At 45.1% G+C, this 19,780-nt stretch overlaps 2 protein-coding genes across 2 annotated transcripts; both read left to right on the forward strand.

Annotated features, from left to right (window-relative positions):
• Positions 1–6,639, forward strand: LOC115205054 (ankyrin repeat domain-containing protein 40). Its single transcript, XM_029770626.1, has 5 exons — positions 1–549; positions 1,056–1,204; positions 1,555–2,157; positions 2,451–2,632; positions 3,706–6,639. The coding sequence occupies exons 1-5, from the start codon at positions 416–418 to the stop codon at positions 3,847–3,849; spliced, it is 1,212 nt and encodes a 403-aa protein (XP_029626486.1). The 5' UTR covers positions 1–415; the 3' UTR covers positions 3,850–6,639.
• Positions 6,640–14,333: 7,694 nt separating this feature from the next.
• Positions 14,334–18,456, forward strand: LOC115205059 (WAP, Kazal, immunoglobulin, Kunitz and NTR domain-containing protein 2). The gene is made up of 3 exons (XM_029770639.1): positions 14,334–14,939; positions 15,529–15,845; positions 16,239–18,456. The coding sequence occupies exons 1-3, from the start codon at positions 14,721–14,723 to the stop codon at positions 17,446–17,448; spliced, it is 1,746 nt and encodes a 581-aa protein (XP_029626499.1). The 5' UTR covers positions 14,334–14,720; the 3' UTR covers positions 17,449–18,456.
• Positions 18,457–19,780: the final 1,324 nt, after the last annotated feature.

Raw genomic sequence — 19,780 nt, forward strand, 5'->3', positions numbered from 1 at the left:
CTGTCCCCGACATGGGAGGAATAGTTGACAGCGCACGTCGGAGCCTTTACGCAACACAGCTACAATGTAATGGACTTTTAATTTCAAAACTAATTTAAAAGAGTTGACAAGCCGGTGCAGCAACAACATATTACATTAAACTAACCGCTGACCATTGATGGTGTCCTTTGATACATATTGTTCCTGACAAGCTTAACGTTACGGACATCAACAATCTTGCGCGAGCCTAGTAGCTGTAAAGCTAGCTATCTAGTCAGTTAACGTTAGCTTCTTAGCTAACAACACTCCCCTAGTCGCCGGCTATTTTTAGTGCAATTAGGCAGCTATTTCCAGACCAAGGCGTCACCCTCTTACGACCTGTAAAGTCATTATTGTCTCCCATGATCTCGTTAAGTTAGCTAATCATTTGTACAAAATGTCAACGACATCGTTGGATAAGGAATTGCAAGAGCGCTTGAGAGAGGCGTCTGCGATTGGAGACATCGACGAGGTGCGGATTTTAGTGGAAAGCGGAGTAAATGTCAACTCTCAAAACGAAATAAACGGATGGTAAGTGTGTCTAATATATATATATATCGAACTTAAACAAGTTGATAAATAGCATGTAAGGACGGGTGATTATTGATCGATTGGTTGTTAAAATGCTGCCTGCGCAATGTTGGCAACGTGCTCTATGCATTGGCATGTCAAATGTCACCATTTCATGCTGGCCTAAGAAGAATAGTGTGTTATCCAATTATGCCTAGATGGCAATCTCCTTTAACTGCAAGTGATGCAAATTTACCCCCGCGTGGGTTCTCAAGTTTGACTATGATGACAATAAAAATTAACTAGTAAATGTTGGCTTGCAGGGTGCAAATATTTGCGTAGGTAAAGTCGGTGAACACTGTACTTCATCTGGATCTACCGCCAGTAACTACTTTATCATTCACAATGACTGTACCCACATTGACTGTTTGCGTCATCATCATGCAATGTCAATCAATCTTTCATCAACATTACGAATCATCCCAAAGCAGATCAGAGACTTACTTTATTCATTGTCTCTTATTCAGGACATGCTTGCATTGGGCATGCAAGAGAAACCACAAACCGGTTGTGTCGTACCTGCTGAACTCTGGCGCTGACCAAGAGATCCTCACAGCTAAAGATGAGCTGGCTGTCCAGCTGACCTCTAAGCCTGAAATCAGAAGACTGTTAGGAGGTAAATGTCCCATCATCACATCACCACTCTTCCAGTTATGACTGTTTTTGTGTTAAAATTCTCTTAACCATGTGTTAAAATTCTCTTAAACATGTTCATGTAATATCTGTATAATAACTGTATTTTGGGTATAATGACTATTAGAAGCACTAATGACACCCCTAAGCACTAGTTCATTGCCAGTTAATTGTTTTACCTGCTCATAGTTAGGGGTCACAGTTTGGGTAATGATCGTAGATGGAGGCTCCTGCCAGGACCTGCTATGTTTCGGTTTTCACAGCATTCTCTGAGCATGCCAATGTTCAAAGTTCTCCCCAGTTCAATGTAGTGTCTTATGTATTTTTTCACAGTTGAGGAGGAGGAAGTGCCTGAAATCAAGGAGCCTGAGTTGCCAATCATCCCAAACTACCTGTCCAACCCGCCATTCATGTACAGTAAGATGGACAACAAGGCTGAGCTCATATTGGCACAGTTGACCCAAAATGGCAATGGAGACCACTCATCAGATGACCCACACAGCGACTCAGCTTCCCTGTCGCCCACCCGCGAGCAACAGCTGCCTCAGCAACCGCAGAGCCTACTCTCTGACACCCCGAGCCCGAGAGAGGGAGCCTTCATTCCATTGGCGCAGCAGAACGGAGTGTCGCCGAGCCCCACCTCGTCTCTCACCATCAACGGAGGCCTGCCTATGGACCTCTCCATGGAGCCCCACCTGGTCAGCCACGGGGAGTACCCACACTCGGTGGCCCATAATGGGCCTGTGTGCTCTCCTCCCCTGCCCTCCCCCAGCACCACCAGCAGTAGCAGCCAAGCCCAGTTGGCTAACGCTAACCCATCTATGACCCGGCAGCAGTCCCTCCCTCAGCAGCTCAACTGTGGCCAGGGTGCTGGGGGTAACATGCCTGCCTTCCAGCCTTTCTTCTTTACCAGTACATTCCCTGTCAATGTGCAAGGTAAGGACGGTCGCCACACTGCACTTGCTGTTGATGTTGTGTGACGTCTGTTTGTCTCTAATGTTGTGGTGTTCAAGCATTGATTTGAGTCAACTGCAGAGCTTTTTTGGAGCTAATCCCATTGCATGTTGAGCCTGTTTTATCTCCACTCTGCACTTTCAGATCCATTATCCAATGCTTTCTCCCCGTGTGTGTGCCTGAATGTGCCCAGATACTGAGTGTTCTCTCTACTGCATCTCACACACTGAAGTAGCTAGCGTAATCTCATTGGTGTATCTGTGTGTCTCTCCCAGAGCTGGTCCTAAAGGTGCGCATCCAGAACCCCAATGCGCGGGAGAACGACTTCATCGAGGTGGAGCTGGACAGACAGGAGCTGACCTACCGCTCGCTGCTCCGGGTGTGCTGCCGCGAGCTGGACATCAGCGCCGAACACGTGGAGAAGATCCGCAAGCTGCCCAACACCATGCTACGAAAGGTATGGAATGGCAGGGACACACACACACATGCATCGGAAGGGTGATGTTTCGGGTGGCTCTGGTACTCAAACTGGCTGGTTATAACACTAGTGGCTGAGCACTAGCACTGTGAACCCTGAGGCTGCAGCTACCTTTCCACTCCACTAACCAGCTCAATGGAGCGAGCAGGCCGGGGTAGGGCAGGGCCAGACACCACTAATAAAAGATGCAGGGCAGGCAGGAACACTCCTAGACACACCTCGTAGGCCCAACAGTTCACTGCTCTGTTAGGTTGGAGCACCACGCTGTTCTGTTAGGTTGGAGCACCACGCTGTTCTGTTAGGTTGGAGCACCACGCTGTTCTGTTAGGTTGGAGCACCACGCTGTTCTGTTAGGTTGGAGCACCACGCTGTTCTGTTAGGTTGGAGCACCACGCTGTTCTGTTAGGTTGGAGCACCACGCTGTTCTGTTAGGTTGGAGCACCACGCTGTTCTGTTAGGTTGGAGCACCACGCTGTTCTGTTAGGTTGGAGCACCACGCTGTTCTGTTAGGTTGGAGCACCACGCTGTTCTGTTAGGTTGGAACCCTGATCATGACGGCTGCTTGATAATGGAATGATGGTCACCCATTATTACCATTTTTATAAATAATTTGCATGAGAGAGAGAGTGTGTGTACAGCTCTATTCTTTTCTTATGAGTTAGGGCCACAGAAAATGTACATTGTCACAATGGTTTCAACTTTTGGGTTGATTTATAATGTTTGCAAGTTAATTGATTTGAGCTACATTGTGTTCCATGGCACACGGTAGTCCCATCTTGCACTGCATGGGTGGATTTGATATGAAAACAATGTCACCCATCCAGTTATGAAGGGAGCTGTTCTCACATTATGTAATCCCAGAACAACTGCTGACTAAGACTGTGAAACACACACACACACTTACGTCTCTTCTATCCTCCCACCTAATGTCTGTAAGTCCTGTGTGTGATGAACCATGTATGTACTCGATTTTGTACCATAATCACGACAAACAATTGGCCCTTTTGTGGACAATAAAGATGTTTTATTGAATGTAACTTTATTATTCCCAGGACAAAGACGTGGCTCGGCTGCAGGACTTCCAGGAGTTAGAGGTGGTGCTGGAGAAGGCTGAGGGCCTGGCACTCCTCTCTGGGGCAGGAGGCCTCACTGACAGACCCTGCTACAACATGAAGGCTTCCAGACTCACCTACTAGAGACCAACAGGACTGACAGACACCCAGACAGACCCTGATGTCCATGTGGACCCTACTAGCTCTCTATTGGCCGTAATAGCCACTATCGTTATTAGTCAATTTCATTGCATTATGATCCTGTGTCGTTCAGCCAGCGTTATTGGGGTTTGTTTAAAAATCCTGTTGTGTTAGCTAGGTAACGTGGTCGCCCTGCCTGTCCTTGCCTTGCTCCCTGCCAGTCTGTCCCCATGCAGCGCTCGCTAACCAATTACTCATGCATCATGTCCTCAGTTCTATACTGAAGAATTTGGGCCTCCTTCCCTCTCTCTCCCCTCTTCTCTTCCCTCTGTCCCACTCTCTCTCCTCCCTCTAGTTTGTGTTGTCGGGCTACAGTGGAACATTGGCGTTGAGGGACAGTGACAGTCTTCCTAGATGGCTGTACATGGATCCCTTTGTACTGGGCATTAGTCATACATGTACTGTGGACCTGGCTCCTGGATGATGAGGGGGTTGAGAAGAGTAGAGGCCATTTGAACAGCTCTTCTGATATAGAGCTATGGCTCTTATTAGTCCTACATGGGCGGCTTAGTACATTGTTGCGACACAGCTGACTTGCACACAGCGACATGCAGTACTGCCGCTTGCTTAGTGGACATGACAGGTGGCTGCCGGCGTTCCAACTGGCATTCACACACATGCTGCAGACTGTACACACACGCGCACACACACACACACACTCAGTCATACTCCCACACTTCACTGATATTTCCAGTTTTTCCTTCAGTGGTTGCTCATGTTATCACACTATCCTGTTTATTTGTTCTTAGGTGCCTGATGGAGCTATTTCTAGAGATGTTGCTGTGTGCTACTGAGGTTTGATCATCTAAGAGGGAGTGGGTGTGAGTGTTGTCTCTTGCCAATTGAGAAGTTTTTGTTAGTTTCGTAGAACTGTTTGTTATGTGCTTAGTAAGCAAACAGATGCTTCAAGTTTCATCCGTATTGTTAAGATAGTGGGTCTGTTTCTTAAAGAACTCTCTTGGTCAGTTGGAAGATAACAGCCTTCTAACAGATGCTACGGTTAGCTAGCTCCACAGACACTGTCTGGATTTCAATCAAACACCCAATGTGGAAGAATTCTTCATCGCTCCTGCTCTATGAATTTAGTTTTATTGTTTTAACGTTTACTTGCTGAAAAAAACTCATTTAGATGAACATGTATTTGGTTCAGGGGCAATATTTAAATGTTCTACAGTTTGGTTGAATGTTTGTGTGTGAGGGGTTCTTTTCAATGTGACAGTTATTGGCTATAATATTCAACTGACACTTTCAGCTGTGAATGAATTGAATGGTAGACCGTTCCTATAGAGTTCAGGTATTATTGATTTAAGCAGAATCCGCTAGGTGCTCTTTAGGGGAAGTATATTTCAGCTCAAGTAGAGGTTCCCCTAAAATGAGTATGTTAAACCGTTTCTGGATCGCTTCACTTAAGATGCTTCCATTTACTGTGATTAGATCAAAACCAAATGCAAACCTTGCCAGAAATTGTCGGGTTCTCCACAATAGATTATCAATCATAAATGTCCTATTTTTTAATTGCTGTATGAAATGTGTTTTTAGTTTTTTCAGGGCTAACTGAATGACGTGGGCAAAGGACAGATTGAAAGGATTGTTTCCGTTTCATAAGTTTGACACAGCTGTTATGTTTGAGTGCTTCCATAACACTTTTCCCAGCAATTCTTCCCAAGCTGTTGCTTCTATCATACAGTGCATTTGTCATAATACACAAATTCATACTGCTCTGTGAGAACGTTTTAAACATATAACCTACATTAACATGTAAGCTAGCTAGAGATCAAATGTTAGTTCTTGAGGGGTTCCCGGGTTTAACCTACTGACATTTTACTTTTGTTAAGTTGTGGTGTTTGCTACTTATTTGTTTGAGTATAAATGACGATTCATACACAAGAATGCAAACGTTACTATTGAAGCTGAATGAGAGTGCATTGATTGAAAAGATTACTGCTTAAAATGCTTTGTGACACATAGAGGAAGACTAAGACCCTAACATGTCCTACCAGTTCTTTATGCTGGTTAACATTACATTCAGTTCAACGGTACAGTCAGTGCCCCACTGCAGAAGTTTATAAACAATCAACAGTCAGTTACTAACAAAACCGTTAATTGTTTACCGTTCAAATGTATACCTTAAGCTCTGACTGTCTTAGTATGTTTAATGATTATATGTTTTTATTAATTTGTCATTTCCTTTTTTAACGAGAAATGTCTTTAGTTTGTATCGATGCCTACAAGTATGGAAAGTGTTTATCAATGGGGGTGAAAGTGAAGGTAGGTTGCAGCTAGGATGAAACCAAGTGTAAAGCCACAGTATCTACTGTGTTGAATGGGTTGAGTTGAGTGTAAATGTTGAAGAAATACAAGACTAACTTGAACATGTCAAATGGACTCTCCAGAGAATTTTGTATTCCTAATTTGTGCCACGAGACCGAGAGGTACCTGGTTGAAGAAGCTGAACGATGATGTTTGAAACGCCTACGGTCATTTTGTGCCCAGTGAAAGAGCACCAGTGTTCCAGAATGAATACTAGTTCTGTGCAAATGGATGACTAACATTGTACTGATTGATTGCTCATGTTCTAGAGGAAGAATACAGTAACTTAACCTATGCATTCAGAGTCTGATATTTTTATATGTCCTGTGTACCTTTGATAAATTCCTTATAGGCACTGTTTAACTTGTGTTTGATTGTGAAGACCTGTACCTGTTCTTTGATAAAGCATGGTGGATAACTTGATCAATCTTTCCTTTTGTCTGAAATTGGTGGTTATATCAAAGGATGAGATGGTAATTCTGAATATGGCAGAGACCTGAAATGAAACCTCATCTGTTTCTGCTAAGATCCACCAGAGGGTGTAGATAAGTCAGTGTTGACATGAATCAACCATGCCAATGCAGTGGTGCAACTGTTCACTGCCTTGCTCTCCTCCCAAAGTAAATCATTTCAAATGAAACATGCTTAAAGTTCATCCAAAAAGCATGATTATATGAAGCTTTTAAACTGTTTAACTAGATTGATTTGGGAGTCGGGTGTTGTTATTACAATAGGATACACAGTGTCCAAAACATTAGGAACACCGTCCTAATATACTGTAGAGTTTCACCCCCTTTTGTGCTCAGGACAGCCTCAGTTCGTCGGGACATGGACTCTACAAGGTGAAAAGCTTTCCACACATGCTGCTGGCCCATGTTGTCAAATTGGCTGGATGTCCTTTGGGTGGTAGATCATTCTTGATACACACGGGAAACTGTTGTCTGTGAAAAACCCAGCAAGGTTACAGTTCTTGACACACTCAAACCGGTGCGCCTGGCACCTACTACCATACCCCATTCAAAGGCACTTAAATCTTTTGTCTTGCCTGTTCACCCTCTGAATGGCACACATACACAATCCATGTCTCAATTGTTTTAAGTCTTATCAATCCTTCTTTAACCTGTCTCCACCGCATTCATCTCCACTGACTGTAGTGGATTTAACAAGTGACATCAATAAGGGATCATGGCTTTCAACTGGATTCAACTGGACCTGGTCAGTCTATGTCATGGAAATAGCAGGTGTTCCTAATGTTTTGTACATAGTCTAGATACCTCTGAAAACATGATTCTGCCTGGTTTAAGATGTTATGCAGATGGTTTGAGAAGAAGACTAGTTCAGTGTGGTGTCAGACGAAGGTAGAAAACCTACAGAAGCACATACATCACTTTAGTTCACACACAATTTAGGAGTAGAAAAGTAATTCATTTGTTCAATGTTAAACAGCCTAGTCATCAACCACTCTAAATCTCTTTATTTCTTCCAGCCCATTGACAGTGGCAGTTTGCTCAACAACAAAAAAATACTATTTTCTTTAACAATTGAATAATACATAACATCAGTAAAATAGTTTTTTAGATACTGGGGTACATGACCATGCACGATGTTATGGGCCAATGCCAGCTTACCCTGCGGGACCCTTTTATCAACTGATAGCCACTGTAGTTCACTGAGCTGAGACGGACCAACATGAGCCCGATGACTAAGATTCAGAATTACCCGTGACATTTTATTTGGAGCTGTCTAACTTGTTCTTGATGAACTTGGGGGAGCTACTGTACCAGGTAGTGCATCCGTAATCAAAGTGATGCTTCACTAACGCTGCTGAAAGTTTTGTCAAGGTCCCTTTATCTAGAAACGTGGCTTTTGGTGACCTTGGTAACCAGAAACAAGCATGGGAATTGTTTCCTTCCTACCGTGGCTCAGTGGCAGGCAGACCTTATTCCTCTCTCCAGTCTCACTGGTGAAGCTCCAAGAGAATGATTGGATGTGTAGATTGATGCGTAGATTGACCTCAGGGACTTTGACACAACATAGCTGCTTCCCCTAGTACAGGTCGGAGTGGGGTCTCAAAATAACACAGCTGCTTTAGTCGGAGTAGAATCTCATAACAAAAAGCTAGAACTGAACAGCCCTAGGTGACAGGAGCAGAAATCCTTTAGATGACTGGGGCAGAAATCCTACAGGTGACAGGAGCAGAAATCCTTTAGGTGACAGGAGCAGAAATCCTTTAGGTGACAGGAGCAGATGTCTTTACTGGCTGTTCCTGATACAGCTAGTTGTGAACAGCTTTGTTTTCAGCCGGTCCCACACACTCTTGACCCTGCACACGTTGTATCCTGTCTGTATAAGTGTTGACATGTACTATAAAAGCCCATGTTCAAGAGTGCAAGAATGTTATTATGTTCTCTTCCTAATTTAAAGAACACAAACAGTGAGTAAGCTATCGCCACACTGCCCCCAAATATGAGCGAAGTGCACAAGCTAGTTGGAAAAGGAATGAAAATATTCCTCATGTGGTCAGCAGATGTTTTAAGGCCTGCTCAACTGACACAAGAGCAAGGCACTAGTTGCGTAATACCAACCGGCTGGAAAGTGACACTTAACGGAGTGATATTTGTGTGCTGACGTGCTCGTAGGTGTGTGTATGTGCGTAGGTAAGTAGGTCTCTGTATGTGTGTTTGTTTACTACATGTCTAGCCTCTACCTGTTTGGTCAGGGCGGGCGGATATGTGTGTGAGTGTGTGTGTGTGCATGTAGTTAAGTCTATGTACCTGGGTGTTTGACCTTCATACATGTTCTGTGTGTGTGTGTGTGTGTGCGCGTGTGCACGTGTGCACGTGTGCACGTGTGCACGTGTGCACGTGTGCACGTGTGCCGTGACTAGCCACCATGTGTCTGGCCTCCTCCCTGGGTCAGGGTCTAGGAATCAGCTTAGGCTGCTGCTGAGGCTGGACGCGTTCCTCTCCTTTGTCTTGGTGTCAGACACATTAATAAGATTAGAACCAGCAATAACACCTTCATTGTTTTTTAACAGCCCTCAGTCCCTACCCAGACATAACCATCTGCAAAGCCAGTGGCTAGCTCTTCCATGGCCAAGGCTCCTAAGAGCTTTTAGGGTCAGAAACTTTGGATAAGTTCCCCGCAGGAACGGAGGCAAAGGGCGACGTTACTTGTAGGTACCTCAAGCGATGGGTTTGGACTGTGGCCCTGCACCATGGTTTTCGTGCAATTCGTGCCGTTCACCGGGGAATAAAGCACAGAGCTACTTAGCTGTTGCACAAATGCACATACAACATTGTAAACCCACTGTAAAAAGAAAAAAGGCAGGAATGGAAAAACATTTTGGGCACATTCTAAGCCAGCTGTGTATTTCTGAGGACTGGTACATCACTGTGGGAAACAGGTGCTATACTGGTCACAGCTTCAAGGAGATAATCAGGTATTACTGCATTGCATCGCTAAACTCTTAGAAAAAAAGGTGCTATCTAGAACCTTAAAGGGTTCTTTGGCTTTACCCATAGGAGAACCCTTTGAAGAACCATTTTGGTTACAGGTAGAACCCTTTACACAGAGGGTTCTACATGGAACCCTAAAGAGTTCTACCTGGAACCAAAAAGGGTTCTCCTATGGGGACAGCCAAAGAACCCTTTTGTATAGCTTGGTCACAGGTCATTTTCTGGTTGATGGTGGATAAAAATCACAGAATTAGATGCTGATTCAAAAGTCAGTGTAGATAGTGAAGCCCTTGACCAGCCCTTGACCGAGGCAATCCTTGACCAGGTTCATTTTGATTAACATCATTTATAAGGGAGTATGAGACAGCTTAGATGCTGCCCCAGATGACCTAGTGTCAATCAGTAGCAGTGGCAGTTAGTCTGATGCCAACCTTTCCTCATTTGGTCATGGCAACCCTACAGAACATTGCTATGGTACTTCATTGGTGCATAATTGTTACCCAATTCACAATCAACATTTTTTTCCTTGTAAGTTGTTCCCATTCACTACAAACAATGTCCCAGGTATCTAGGCTCAAATAACAGATTGTGTCACGTCTGTGACATTTGATCTGCTATGTTTAATCAGGTCCAGATAATGATGCTGATTTAAAGAAGGAATATGTTGAGTTTTGAGCCCTGGTCTGGTCCAAGTCTGGTCTGCTGTGGTTGACTGTGCTGGTGCTACTGCTAAACACGCTTAGTTACATTGATTAAGGAGAGTGTGTGAGACAGCTTAGATGTTGACCTTGCCTTATCAGATCAGCAGCAACAGCCCAGCCTCCCCTGAGCCTGTCAAGTATGTGTATGTGGGGGCGACAGGCAGGGGGGGTCCCAAACAGACCCAGCTCAACTGCCCCCGGAACAGGCAACGTCTACCCTGCCAAACACCCTGTGTGGAAGTCTCCCTCAACACCCATCAGAGATGGAGTCGGGCATGAGTGGAGGGGGTTGGTGGGTGGTTCTGTTACCTTGAAATTGATAGTTTGTGGTAGTACACTGGTGAGACTGACCAAGAGACAACTGAAACTTCCAGAGGATAGTCCCATTCCAGTTAAACTCCAATCAACCCCTGACTTAGCAGTTGGCTCTCATGCTATTACAGGACAAAGCAATGTTCCCTCACATCCCTCATAAAGCTCTCACTGTAACATCCCCATATCCCCATCTGTCAGACTGCAACTCAAAGATGCCAATTATTGGAGGTTTGGTTGAACTGAACTAATTGTTCTTGATTGGATGCTAATCTATCCTTTGTCCCGTGACTCTGTATTCTATAATAACCCTATAGAGCGTTATTATGGCTCTGACAGCCTCTGCACTGTTATGTCATTTACGATTAACTATCTAATCTTGTCCTGGCAAATGTGTAAAATGTTCCCGTATATGAGAGGTCAGGGTGGCGAGAAGGGAACCTAGGTAGGAACAGGTTAAGAACAGATTCTGTATCAGATGTAGGTGTTTTCTCAGAATGACAGGAGGTCACATCACACATCACCCCATCTGGACCTTATTGGCTTGAGTTGACCAAGGCAAGAGGGACTTGTGGCTTTGTGTGATGGTTGTGATTGTATTGCTGGTTACAAATCACACTATATCAACCTGTGAAATAACGCAATTTGGGGAATTTTGAAATATTGTCTAGTTTACTTAGCTGGTTTTCAGTGAGATATATTTCATTATGTTTATGGCTTTCAGCTTTTTTGCTTTTAGATTGATGGAGTACTGCCAGCACAAGGGAAAGACAGTACGAGAAAACACCTCACACCCCTGTTTATTTAAACAGGAAATGGAATCCTTTGTAAGAACACCAAAACACACAGGAACTTATAGAATATTTATGTGACTGTTTTATTTATTATTATCAGTCACATAAATATTCTATAAGTTCCTGTGTGTTTTGGTGTTCTTACAAAGGATTCCATTTCCTGTTAAAATAAACAGGGGTGTGAGGTGTTTTCTCATACTGTCCATACTGTGAAATTGCGTGGGTTTGGATAAGATTAAATAAGTGATCGAAAAAACATTGTGCTTGTTTTGGACAAGGTTCAGAGAGGCTGCAAAGTCCTCACAGAAGGTCAAAAGGACTGTTTCCAGACAAGACATATAGGCTGAATGCAGGGAGGGTGTCAGAGTGCTTGGAGGGGGTTCTCTGGAAATCGTTATTCAATATGTGACATGTTTTCAAGCCTTCGTGTGTCGGCGTTGGTGGGAATGTTGGGGTCTCCACCTCCCAGGGGTGAGGGCTGAAGGGGGAGGCTGGGGGTGAGGAGGCATCAAACCCAAGATGTCTGAATGCATGTTGTGAGAAAAGGGATCACTTTGTACTGTTGCTCGGATTATGGTAGTGTGTGTGTTTGTGTGTCTTTGTGCGTGTGCACTTGCGCGCGTTAGTGTGTTAAGCTTGCGTGTTAGTGTGTGTGTGTGTGTGTGTGTGTGTGTGTGTGTGTGTGTGTGTGTGTGTGTGTGTGTGTGTGTGTGCGCAAGCGTGCACACGCTTTGTATATGCACATGTATGAGTGTGTTCGTGGAATATATGAATGTGTGTGCATACATGTGTGGAGTCTGTATGTGTGTGTTTGTGTGTGTGAGCAGCAGGTTGCTAGTCTGCCAGTGTGCCTGGTCAGTGGGTCAGTGAGGGCTCTGACTGAAGTTAGAGCTGCAGGGGCCTGGGCCTCTTAGACACAGCAGGGGCTCCACTTGGAAGGAGACTGGATGGAGAGAGACTGATGTAGATTTACACATGCATACAGACCACTCAATCCATGTCCCATAAAATGTTGGGTTGACAGCTATGGGAAAGATCCTATTGTACCTCTCTAAGTGTGAACATCATGGACCCTCTTTCTTTCAGAACTAACCACAGGACAGGCTCATAGTAATGGCTGGAAAGGAATAAATGGAACGGTATCGAACACATCAAACATATGGTTTCCATGGTTTCCATGTGTTTGATACCATTCCATTTACTCCATTCCAGCCATTGTTATGAGCCGTCCTCCCCTCAGCACATCCTGTGGAAGTAATGCTCAGAACAGTGATAGTAGATGGACTGAGAGGTCTCGGAAAATGGAAATTAGGCAGAAAGGGAGTTGTTTTTAAGGAAGGCTGTTCCTTTGTGACACTTCCAAACATTGTGTACTCATTTTTTCATAGAGTCCTCTGTTGACTGTTTATAACGTGTCATGCCAATGTTCTGTCAGTGTTATACAGGTCTTATGACAGAGGATCAAGGTGTTGCTGATGTTTCCATAATCATGAGGCATATTCATCAGTGGCCGAGTAGGGAGATGTGTGAGCATTCTCCAGAGTTCAATACAAACCTTTGACCCTAGGATAACAAACAGGGTTGGGGAGTAACTGGTTACATGTAAATTACTTGTAATCTGATTACTTAAAAAAAAAAATGTAATCAATTACATTACCAGCAAAAATATTGTAATCAGATTACAGATACTTTAGACAAAAACTAAATGATTTCTTCTTGGATTACTTTAAAATTCAGAGAGGGTGTTTGTGAAAAAAAATACATTATGCCATCTATCTGTTTTCTCAATGACATTCAATTCAGCATTGAAAAAGGAGCAAGTTTAAGTTTGTTGCAGCTGAGGGAGTCTGACCACACGTTAGAGACCACTATGATGACACACCAACTGCATTTGATGGATCCTTTTTGTCTTCTTCTAATGCCTGTTAAGGGGAAAGTAATCCAAAAGTAACTGAAAGTAATCAGATTACATTACTGAGTTTGGGTAATCCAAAAGTTAAATTACTGATTAAAATGTTGGACAGGTAACTAGTAACTGATTACATTTAGAAAGTTTGGTGACAAAATACTGTGTCTGTGAAGAATATCACTGGGTATGGTGCCATCACCAGGAGACCAATAGTGTGACCCATTCACACTGTACATACAGTATAGTATGACCTACAATAGTCATCATAATTTGGTCAGTTCTTATATTTGTCCTATTTCACACATGTACAAGTGTGTATTATATGCATGTGTGAATAGGAAGTGTGTTTTGCATATCACAACTCTGTGAATAGGAAATGTGTTTTGCATATCGCAACTCTCCCTGAGACACCCTTGGAGAGTGGTGTAAACCATTGTCTATGGCGACCCTGGAGCATTTTAGGGTTAAGTCCCTTGTTCAAGGGCACGTCCCTTGTCGGCTCTGGGATTTGAACTAGCGACCTTTCGGTTAGTGGCCCAATGTGTTAACTGCTAGGCTACATGCCACCGAGTATCATATAACCTACAGTAGCAGGAGAGAAGTCTCAGAGCACTGCTGGGAATGGTTGAAAACAGCACTATGCAATGGTGTTCAATAAGGCCATATTGATCCAGATAGTTAACTGTTTAGATATTATTATCCAAATATCTAAATGTGTGTCAACATAAGAGTAAGTATTGTGTTAATATAAGAATACTTATATCAGTATGAATATAATTTGTTTTAATGTTACCACAGTATGTTTTCCACATTTACAGTACTGCATAGTGGGCTACAATGAAGGTGTTCCAACTATTTACACAAAGGGGGAAAAGGTGTCGCACGCGCCTTGCGCACCAGAAGCGCACAGCACAGGTATTTTGTCGGCGGTCCCTGCTCGAGCCTGCTGCTGCTGCTGCTGTGGACTTTTCAATATGTTCATCAGAATTGTAACTCGCCTGGGATTTTCTGTCGGGGTAGACTAGCCACTGTAATTCATGTAGTTAGATCTTAAGTAATAGGGTTCAAATACCACCTAATCTCTCCAGACTATTAAACATTGACCAGCGGACAGAGGGAGTTCTTCACTACAGCAACACTCCGCACTGACCCCACGTCCTCCTGACCGTTTTATCACATTTTACATAAACTTAATTTCACCCTTTGGCTTTGTCATTTATGATCATTTAATATTTTTGCACTCATCGGGAAAATTTAGCTAACTTCGACGCTCCTCGGATCTTGTTTCATTTCTTCGGGATCCTTGTGTAAATCCCGTTACGCGCTGGATATGTGGTGGATGTTGTTTCCTCGATGGATCTGGTTTCTCTTTGGACAGTGCTACGTCTTGCTCCTGATCATAGACAGCTGTGTGAGGGTGAAAGCGATGCCAATGTCCATGCCCAACAAAGTGGTGTACTCTCACGCGGGCATGTGCCCCAACGAGATGAACCCCAACCTGTGGGTGGACGCCATGAGCACCTGTATGCGCGAGTGCGAGTTGGACCGGGTGAGTTTCTGGGATCAGTTTTCCTCGCGGGCTGGAGACAAATAGGGGACACTTTATTCTGTCAAAAGTTTCTCTACATAAAGTTTCTGCAATTTAATTAATGGAATGAAAGGTGGAGATAAGTGGGACATGCGCACTGCGCACTGTTTTTGGTCATTAAAATTCAATTGTGACCACATTTCCTCTGTTGTTTATTTCGGCATTTCTCTTTGAATTCGATTGAATATCTCCGTCAATCAGATATTTGTTCATAGACTACAGTTTTTGGAAATAGCAGACACTGGTGTATATGCCCACGATATTACATATGTTGTCAACAGATTGTTCACCTAGTCAGCTCAGTAATTCGAACCAGCAACCTTTCAGTTACTGACCCAACACTCTTAACTGCTAGGCTACCTGCCACCTATGACTATTGACTCTAATAACTGTTATTACTCTGCATTATGAGATATTGAGAAGTAAGAAAGTAAAATGTATAGCCTCACTCTCAAGTTCCTTATCATCCTATATGTTCCCTGAGTGCATAATGAAGTGAAACATGCTAACAGAACCCCTCCCATGTATCCCCTATCATGTATCCCCAAAGGACTGTGAAAACTTTGAGAAATGCTGCAACAACGTGTGTGGGAACAAGAGCTGTGTGGCGGCGCGCTACATGGACATTAAGGGCAAGAAGGGGCCGGTTGGCATGCCAAAAGGGGTCAAGTGTGACAAGTTCATGTGTACGCAGCAGGGCTCCGAGTGTGACATCTGGGAGGGCCAGCCCGTGTGTAAGTGCCGGGACCGGTGTGAGAGAGAGCCCCACTTCACATGCGCCTCAGATGGTATGACCTACTACAATAAGTGTTACATGGACGCAGAGGCCTGCTCCAAGGGCATCTCTATCTCTGTGGTCACCTGCAGGTAAACAGGAAACATCTATGTATAGACTCCCATATTAATCACGTTAATAGAAAAGTTATGAATAGACTGCGGTGTTTACTGTTTTGTTGTACTATGACTGCTTTGTTATGTTGATATCCATCTCTATGGTAACATGAACTGAAAATTAATAGATGGGATTCTGAATTATAACTGTAGACATAATAACCCTATATTTCTGTATTTGTATGACATGTACGTATTCCTCTGTAGTTACACAGGAGTAATACTCACTCAATCTAGCGTTGCACTAACTTTTGTTTTATGCATTTTACTTTCTTGTACCAGCCTTTGTCTATCACACACCCAGCTCAAGGCGGATTACATTACTGTGGTAACTAATCTATTCTTCTCTCTCTGACATCACCTCTGCAGGTACCACCTCACCTGGCCAAACACCAGCCCGTTGCCCATGGAGACCACCCTGCGGCCAACCACTGCCCTCCTGGAGACCACCCCCCCGGCCGACATCCATCCTCCAATGATGCTCAGCAGCCCCACTCAGCAGGCTGTGTTCGTGGGCGAGACAGCCAGCTTCCTGTGCGAAGTGTCAGGTAAGCCCAGTCCGGAGGTGACCTGGGAGAAGCAGCTGGAGGGCAAGGAGAACACAGTGATGAGGCCCAATCACGTGCAGGGGAACGTAGTGGTCACCAACATCGGCCAGCTGGTCATCTACAATGCCCAGCAACAGGACGCCGGCATCTACACCTGCACGGCCAAGAACCTGGGGGGGGCTGTGACCTCCCACTATCCCCTGTCGGTGATCCAAAGAGACACGGGCCGGAAGGAGGGTGAGGTAGGGAATGCCACCAACCCGTTCCCGTTCCCCGCCGAAGAGTGCCTGAAGGGGCCGGACAGTGACGACTGTGGGGAGGAGAGCATGAGCTGGTACTACGAAGTCAAGAGGAACAATTGCTTCACCTTCACCTACAGCCAGTGCAACAAGAACCGCAACCACTTTGACAGCTACGAGACATGCATGTTGTCGTGTGGGGCAGAGCTGTCGGCTCCCTGCTCCCTCCCCAGCCTGCAGGGACCCTGTAAGGCCTACGAGCCCCGCTGGGCCTACAGCAGCACCCTCAAACAGTGCCAGTCCTTCATCTGGGGCGGCTGTGGAGGCAATGAAAACAACTTTAAATCCAAAGAGGCCTGTGAGGAGATGTGTCCTTTTCCGAAGAACCATAACTGTAAGATGTGTAAACCGCGGGGCAAGATGGTGACCAGCTTCTGCAAGAGCGACTTCATCATCCTGGGGCGAGTGACAGAGTTGCCTGAAGAACAGGACTCGGGCCACGCCCTGATCACCGTGGAGGAGATCCTAAAGGACGAGAAAATGGGCCTCAAGTTCTTCGGCCAGGAACCCTTGGAGGTGACCTTGATGAACATGGACTGGAACTGCCCGTGCCCCAACATCACCACGGCCAACGGGCAGCTCATCATCATGGGAGACGTCCACAACGGCATGGCCGTGCTGCAGCCCGACAGCTTCGTGGGGAGCTCCACCGCACGCAGGGTCAGGAAGCTCCGAGAGGTCATTCACAAGAAGACCTGTGACTTTCTCAAAGAGTTCCCAACAAACCAGTAGTTACTCTCTGAGTGATCTCCACTATCCTGTACAAGAGCTGTCTATATCAAGAAGAGCAAACTGGTTGTAGCATCCAGTAGTAGCTATTGTCTGAGATTTCCCCACTATCCAGTAGGGAAGATATCTAGAAGAGTAGACTGGGACCTTTTCAAAGTTTCTTACCATTCAGTAGCCGGATGATGGCTTTTGTTGATTATTGCTTTCTCCTTGTCCTAAAGGTGGGGACTGAACCAATACCTTAACACTGATCCAACAAGCTATTTCCCTACCCATGACTTTCTCTTTAGTTTCCACAGAAGTCACATTTTGTATGCATTTTGTCATATTTTCCACTGGCTATCTCCTTCACTCTGATGTTCCCCATATACAGTGGATATCTAGAAGCTGATTCCAGATTCTCTCTCTCTCTCCTTTACTCTGAAGTTTGGACATTAAGTGTTGGGGCTCCTCTGTACTATGGAAATGGCTGGAGGTATATTTAAAACAACAACAGATGTATACTTTGTGTGGATTCACTTTCTGAAAGGAGAGCTAATTGTCCGTATATAGTACTGTAGTGGTGACTTATATCAAGCGCTTATCTTGGAAATATTTTAGTTAAACTAAAATGGCTCTTTGAATAATATTTTAAATTGAAAATATATTATCTTGATATGAATGTACTAATGCCTGTCAGATAGCTAAACTCTGTGCCTTGGTTAATATGAATGTTATATTATGTTGACTTAAAGTATCTATGGTATCCTGAAAGAGACGTTTTGTAATATATATTCTGAGTGCTTGAGCTCACGATAATGTAATGTAAAGCTCGTGGAATCAAACATTTCACTAGAAACCACTTTGTAGTTCATGATTGCTTATACAGTATATGAACTTCTGTTCTTAACATCATATTTATTTTTTATCCTCTCCTTTTAGAGATACATCCATTTCAATAATGGACAGACTTATTTTATGTTATTTTGTAAATCTAAATGATAAAGATGTTCATAACAAAATGGTAAAGAAATAAAAATGATACTTTGAAAGAATATCCACTTCTTATCTCTGTTGCGCTATCCTTCTATACCTGTAAAATGACTGACTGCAGGTGGTCGGTCTGTCTGTCTGTCTGTCTGTCTGTCTGTCTGTCTGTCTGTCTGTCTGTCTGTCTGTCTGTCTGTCTGTCTGTCTGTCTGTCTGTCTGTCTGTCTGTCTGTCTGTCTGTCTGTCTGTCTGTCTGTCTGTCTGTCTGTGTGTATTTGTATGTTCACATGCAAGTGTAATTGTGCATGTGTGCGTGTCATTTTCTAGTTTATACCAGCCCCCTATCTTCCTCCACCCCCTTTCCTCATCCCCCCTTCACATGGAGGGCCAAGTTTGGCATTAAATCTGGAGCAGGTCACATTCCAGCCCAGCTGTGAAGGGCTGCTGAGCCCAGGGGGACGGAGAAGAGAGCAGCCTGGCCGGCCCTGTGTTGTGTCTGGGTCTGGCTGGGCCCTCCATCCTCCACCCACCACCCACTGGCCCTCAGATCTTTCATGTGTGAGGGGCTGACGGAAGGGGGGAGGAGAGGGAGAGGAAAGGATGTAGGCCATCTCTCTCTCACCCTCGGCTGGACACATCTGTGTAAAGGAGCTATGCGGAGGGGGGAGAGGGGGAAGTGAGGGGTTAGATGAAGGGGCGGTGACAGGAAAGCAAAGTGGAGTTGGGATGGAGTGATGCATGCTCTCTCTCTCTCTCTCTCTCTCTCTCCATCAGATGGGCACCCTGCAGTCTGTCTCTCTCTAATCTCAGCGCTCTCTCTCCAGCAACGCTCTGACCCGACGCGGGGGGAGGTGGTAGGCCCACAGACTGGGCTGTGTTTAAGGCAGAATTTGAACTTTTGACTTGGCTGGCTGGCTGTGCTGAAGCCAGGCCTGGAGGCTGGGGGTTGGGACTGGGGTAAAGGGAAAGGGCTAGAGCTAGGATGTAGGGCTGGATATGGGGCTTAGGTTGGGGTAAAAGGCTAAAGCTGGGGCTGGTCCCTGGGCTAGGGTATAAAGCTAGTAGTCTGGGGTTAGGGGCTGAAGTTGGGGTTACAGCTGGGGGCTGGAGTTGGGGTTACGGCTGGGGTCTGGAGTTGGGGTTACGGCTGGGGTCTGGAGTTGGGGTTACAGCTGGGGGCTGGAGTTGGGGTTACGGCTGGGGTCTGGAGTTGGGGTTACGGCTGGGGGCTGGAGTTGGGGTTACGGCTGGGGTCTGGAGTTGGGGTTACGGCTGGGGGCTGGAGTTGGGGTTACGGCTGGGGGCTGGAGTTGGGGTTACGGCTGGGGGCTGGAGTTGGGGTTACGGCTGGGGGCTGGAGTTGGGG

Source organism: Salmo trutta, chromosome 1 (genome assembly GCF_901001165.1).
Source record: "Salmo trutta chromosome 1, fSalTru1.1, whole genome shotgun sequence".
Classification (NCBI taxonomy): Eukaryota; Metazoa; Chordata; class Actinopteri; order Salmoniformes; family Salmonidae; genus Salmo; species Salmo trutta.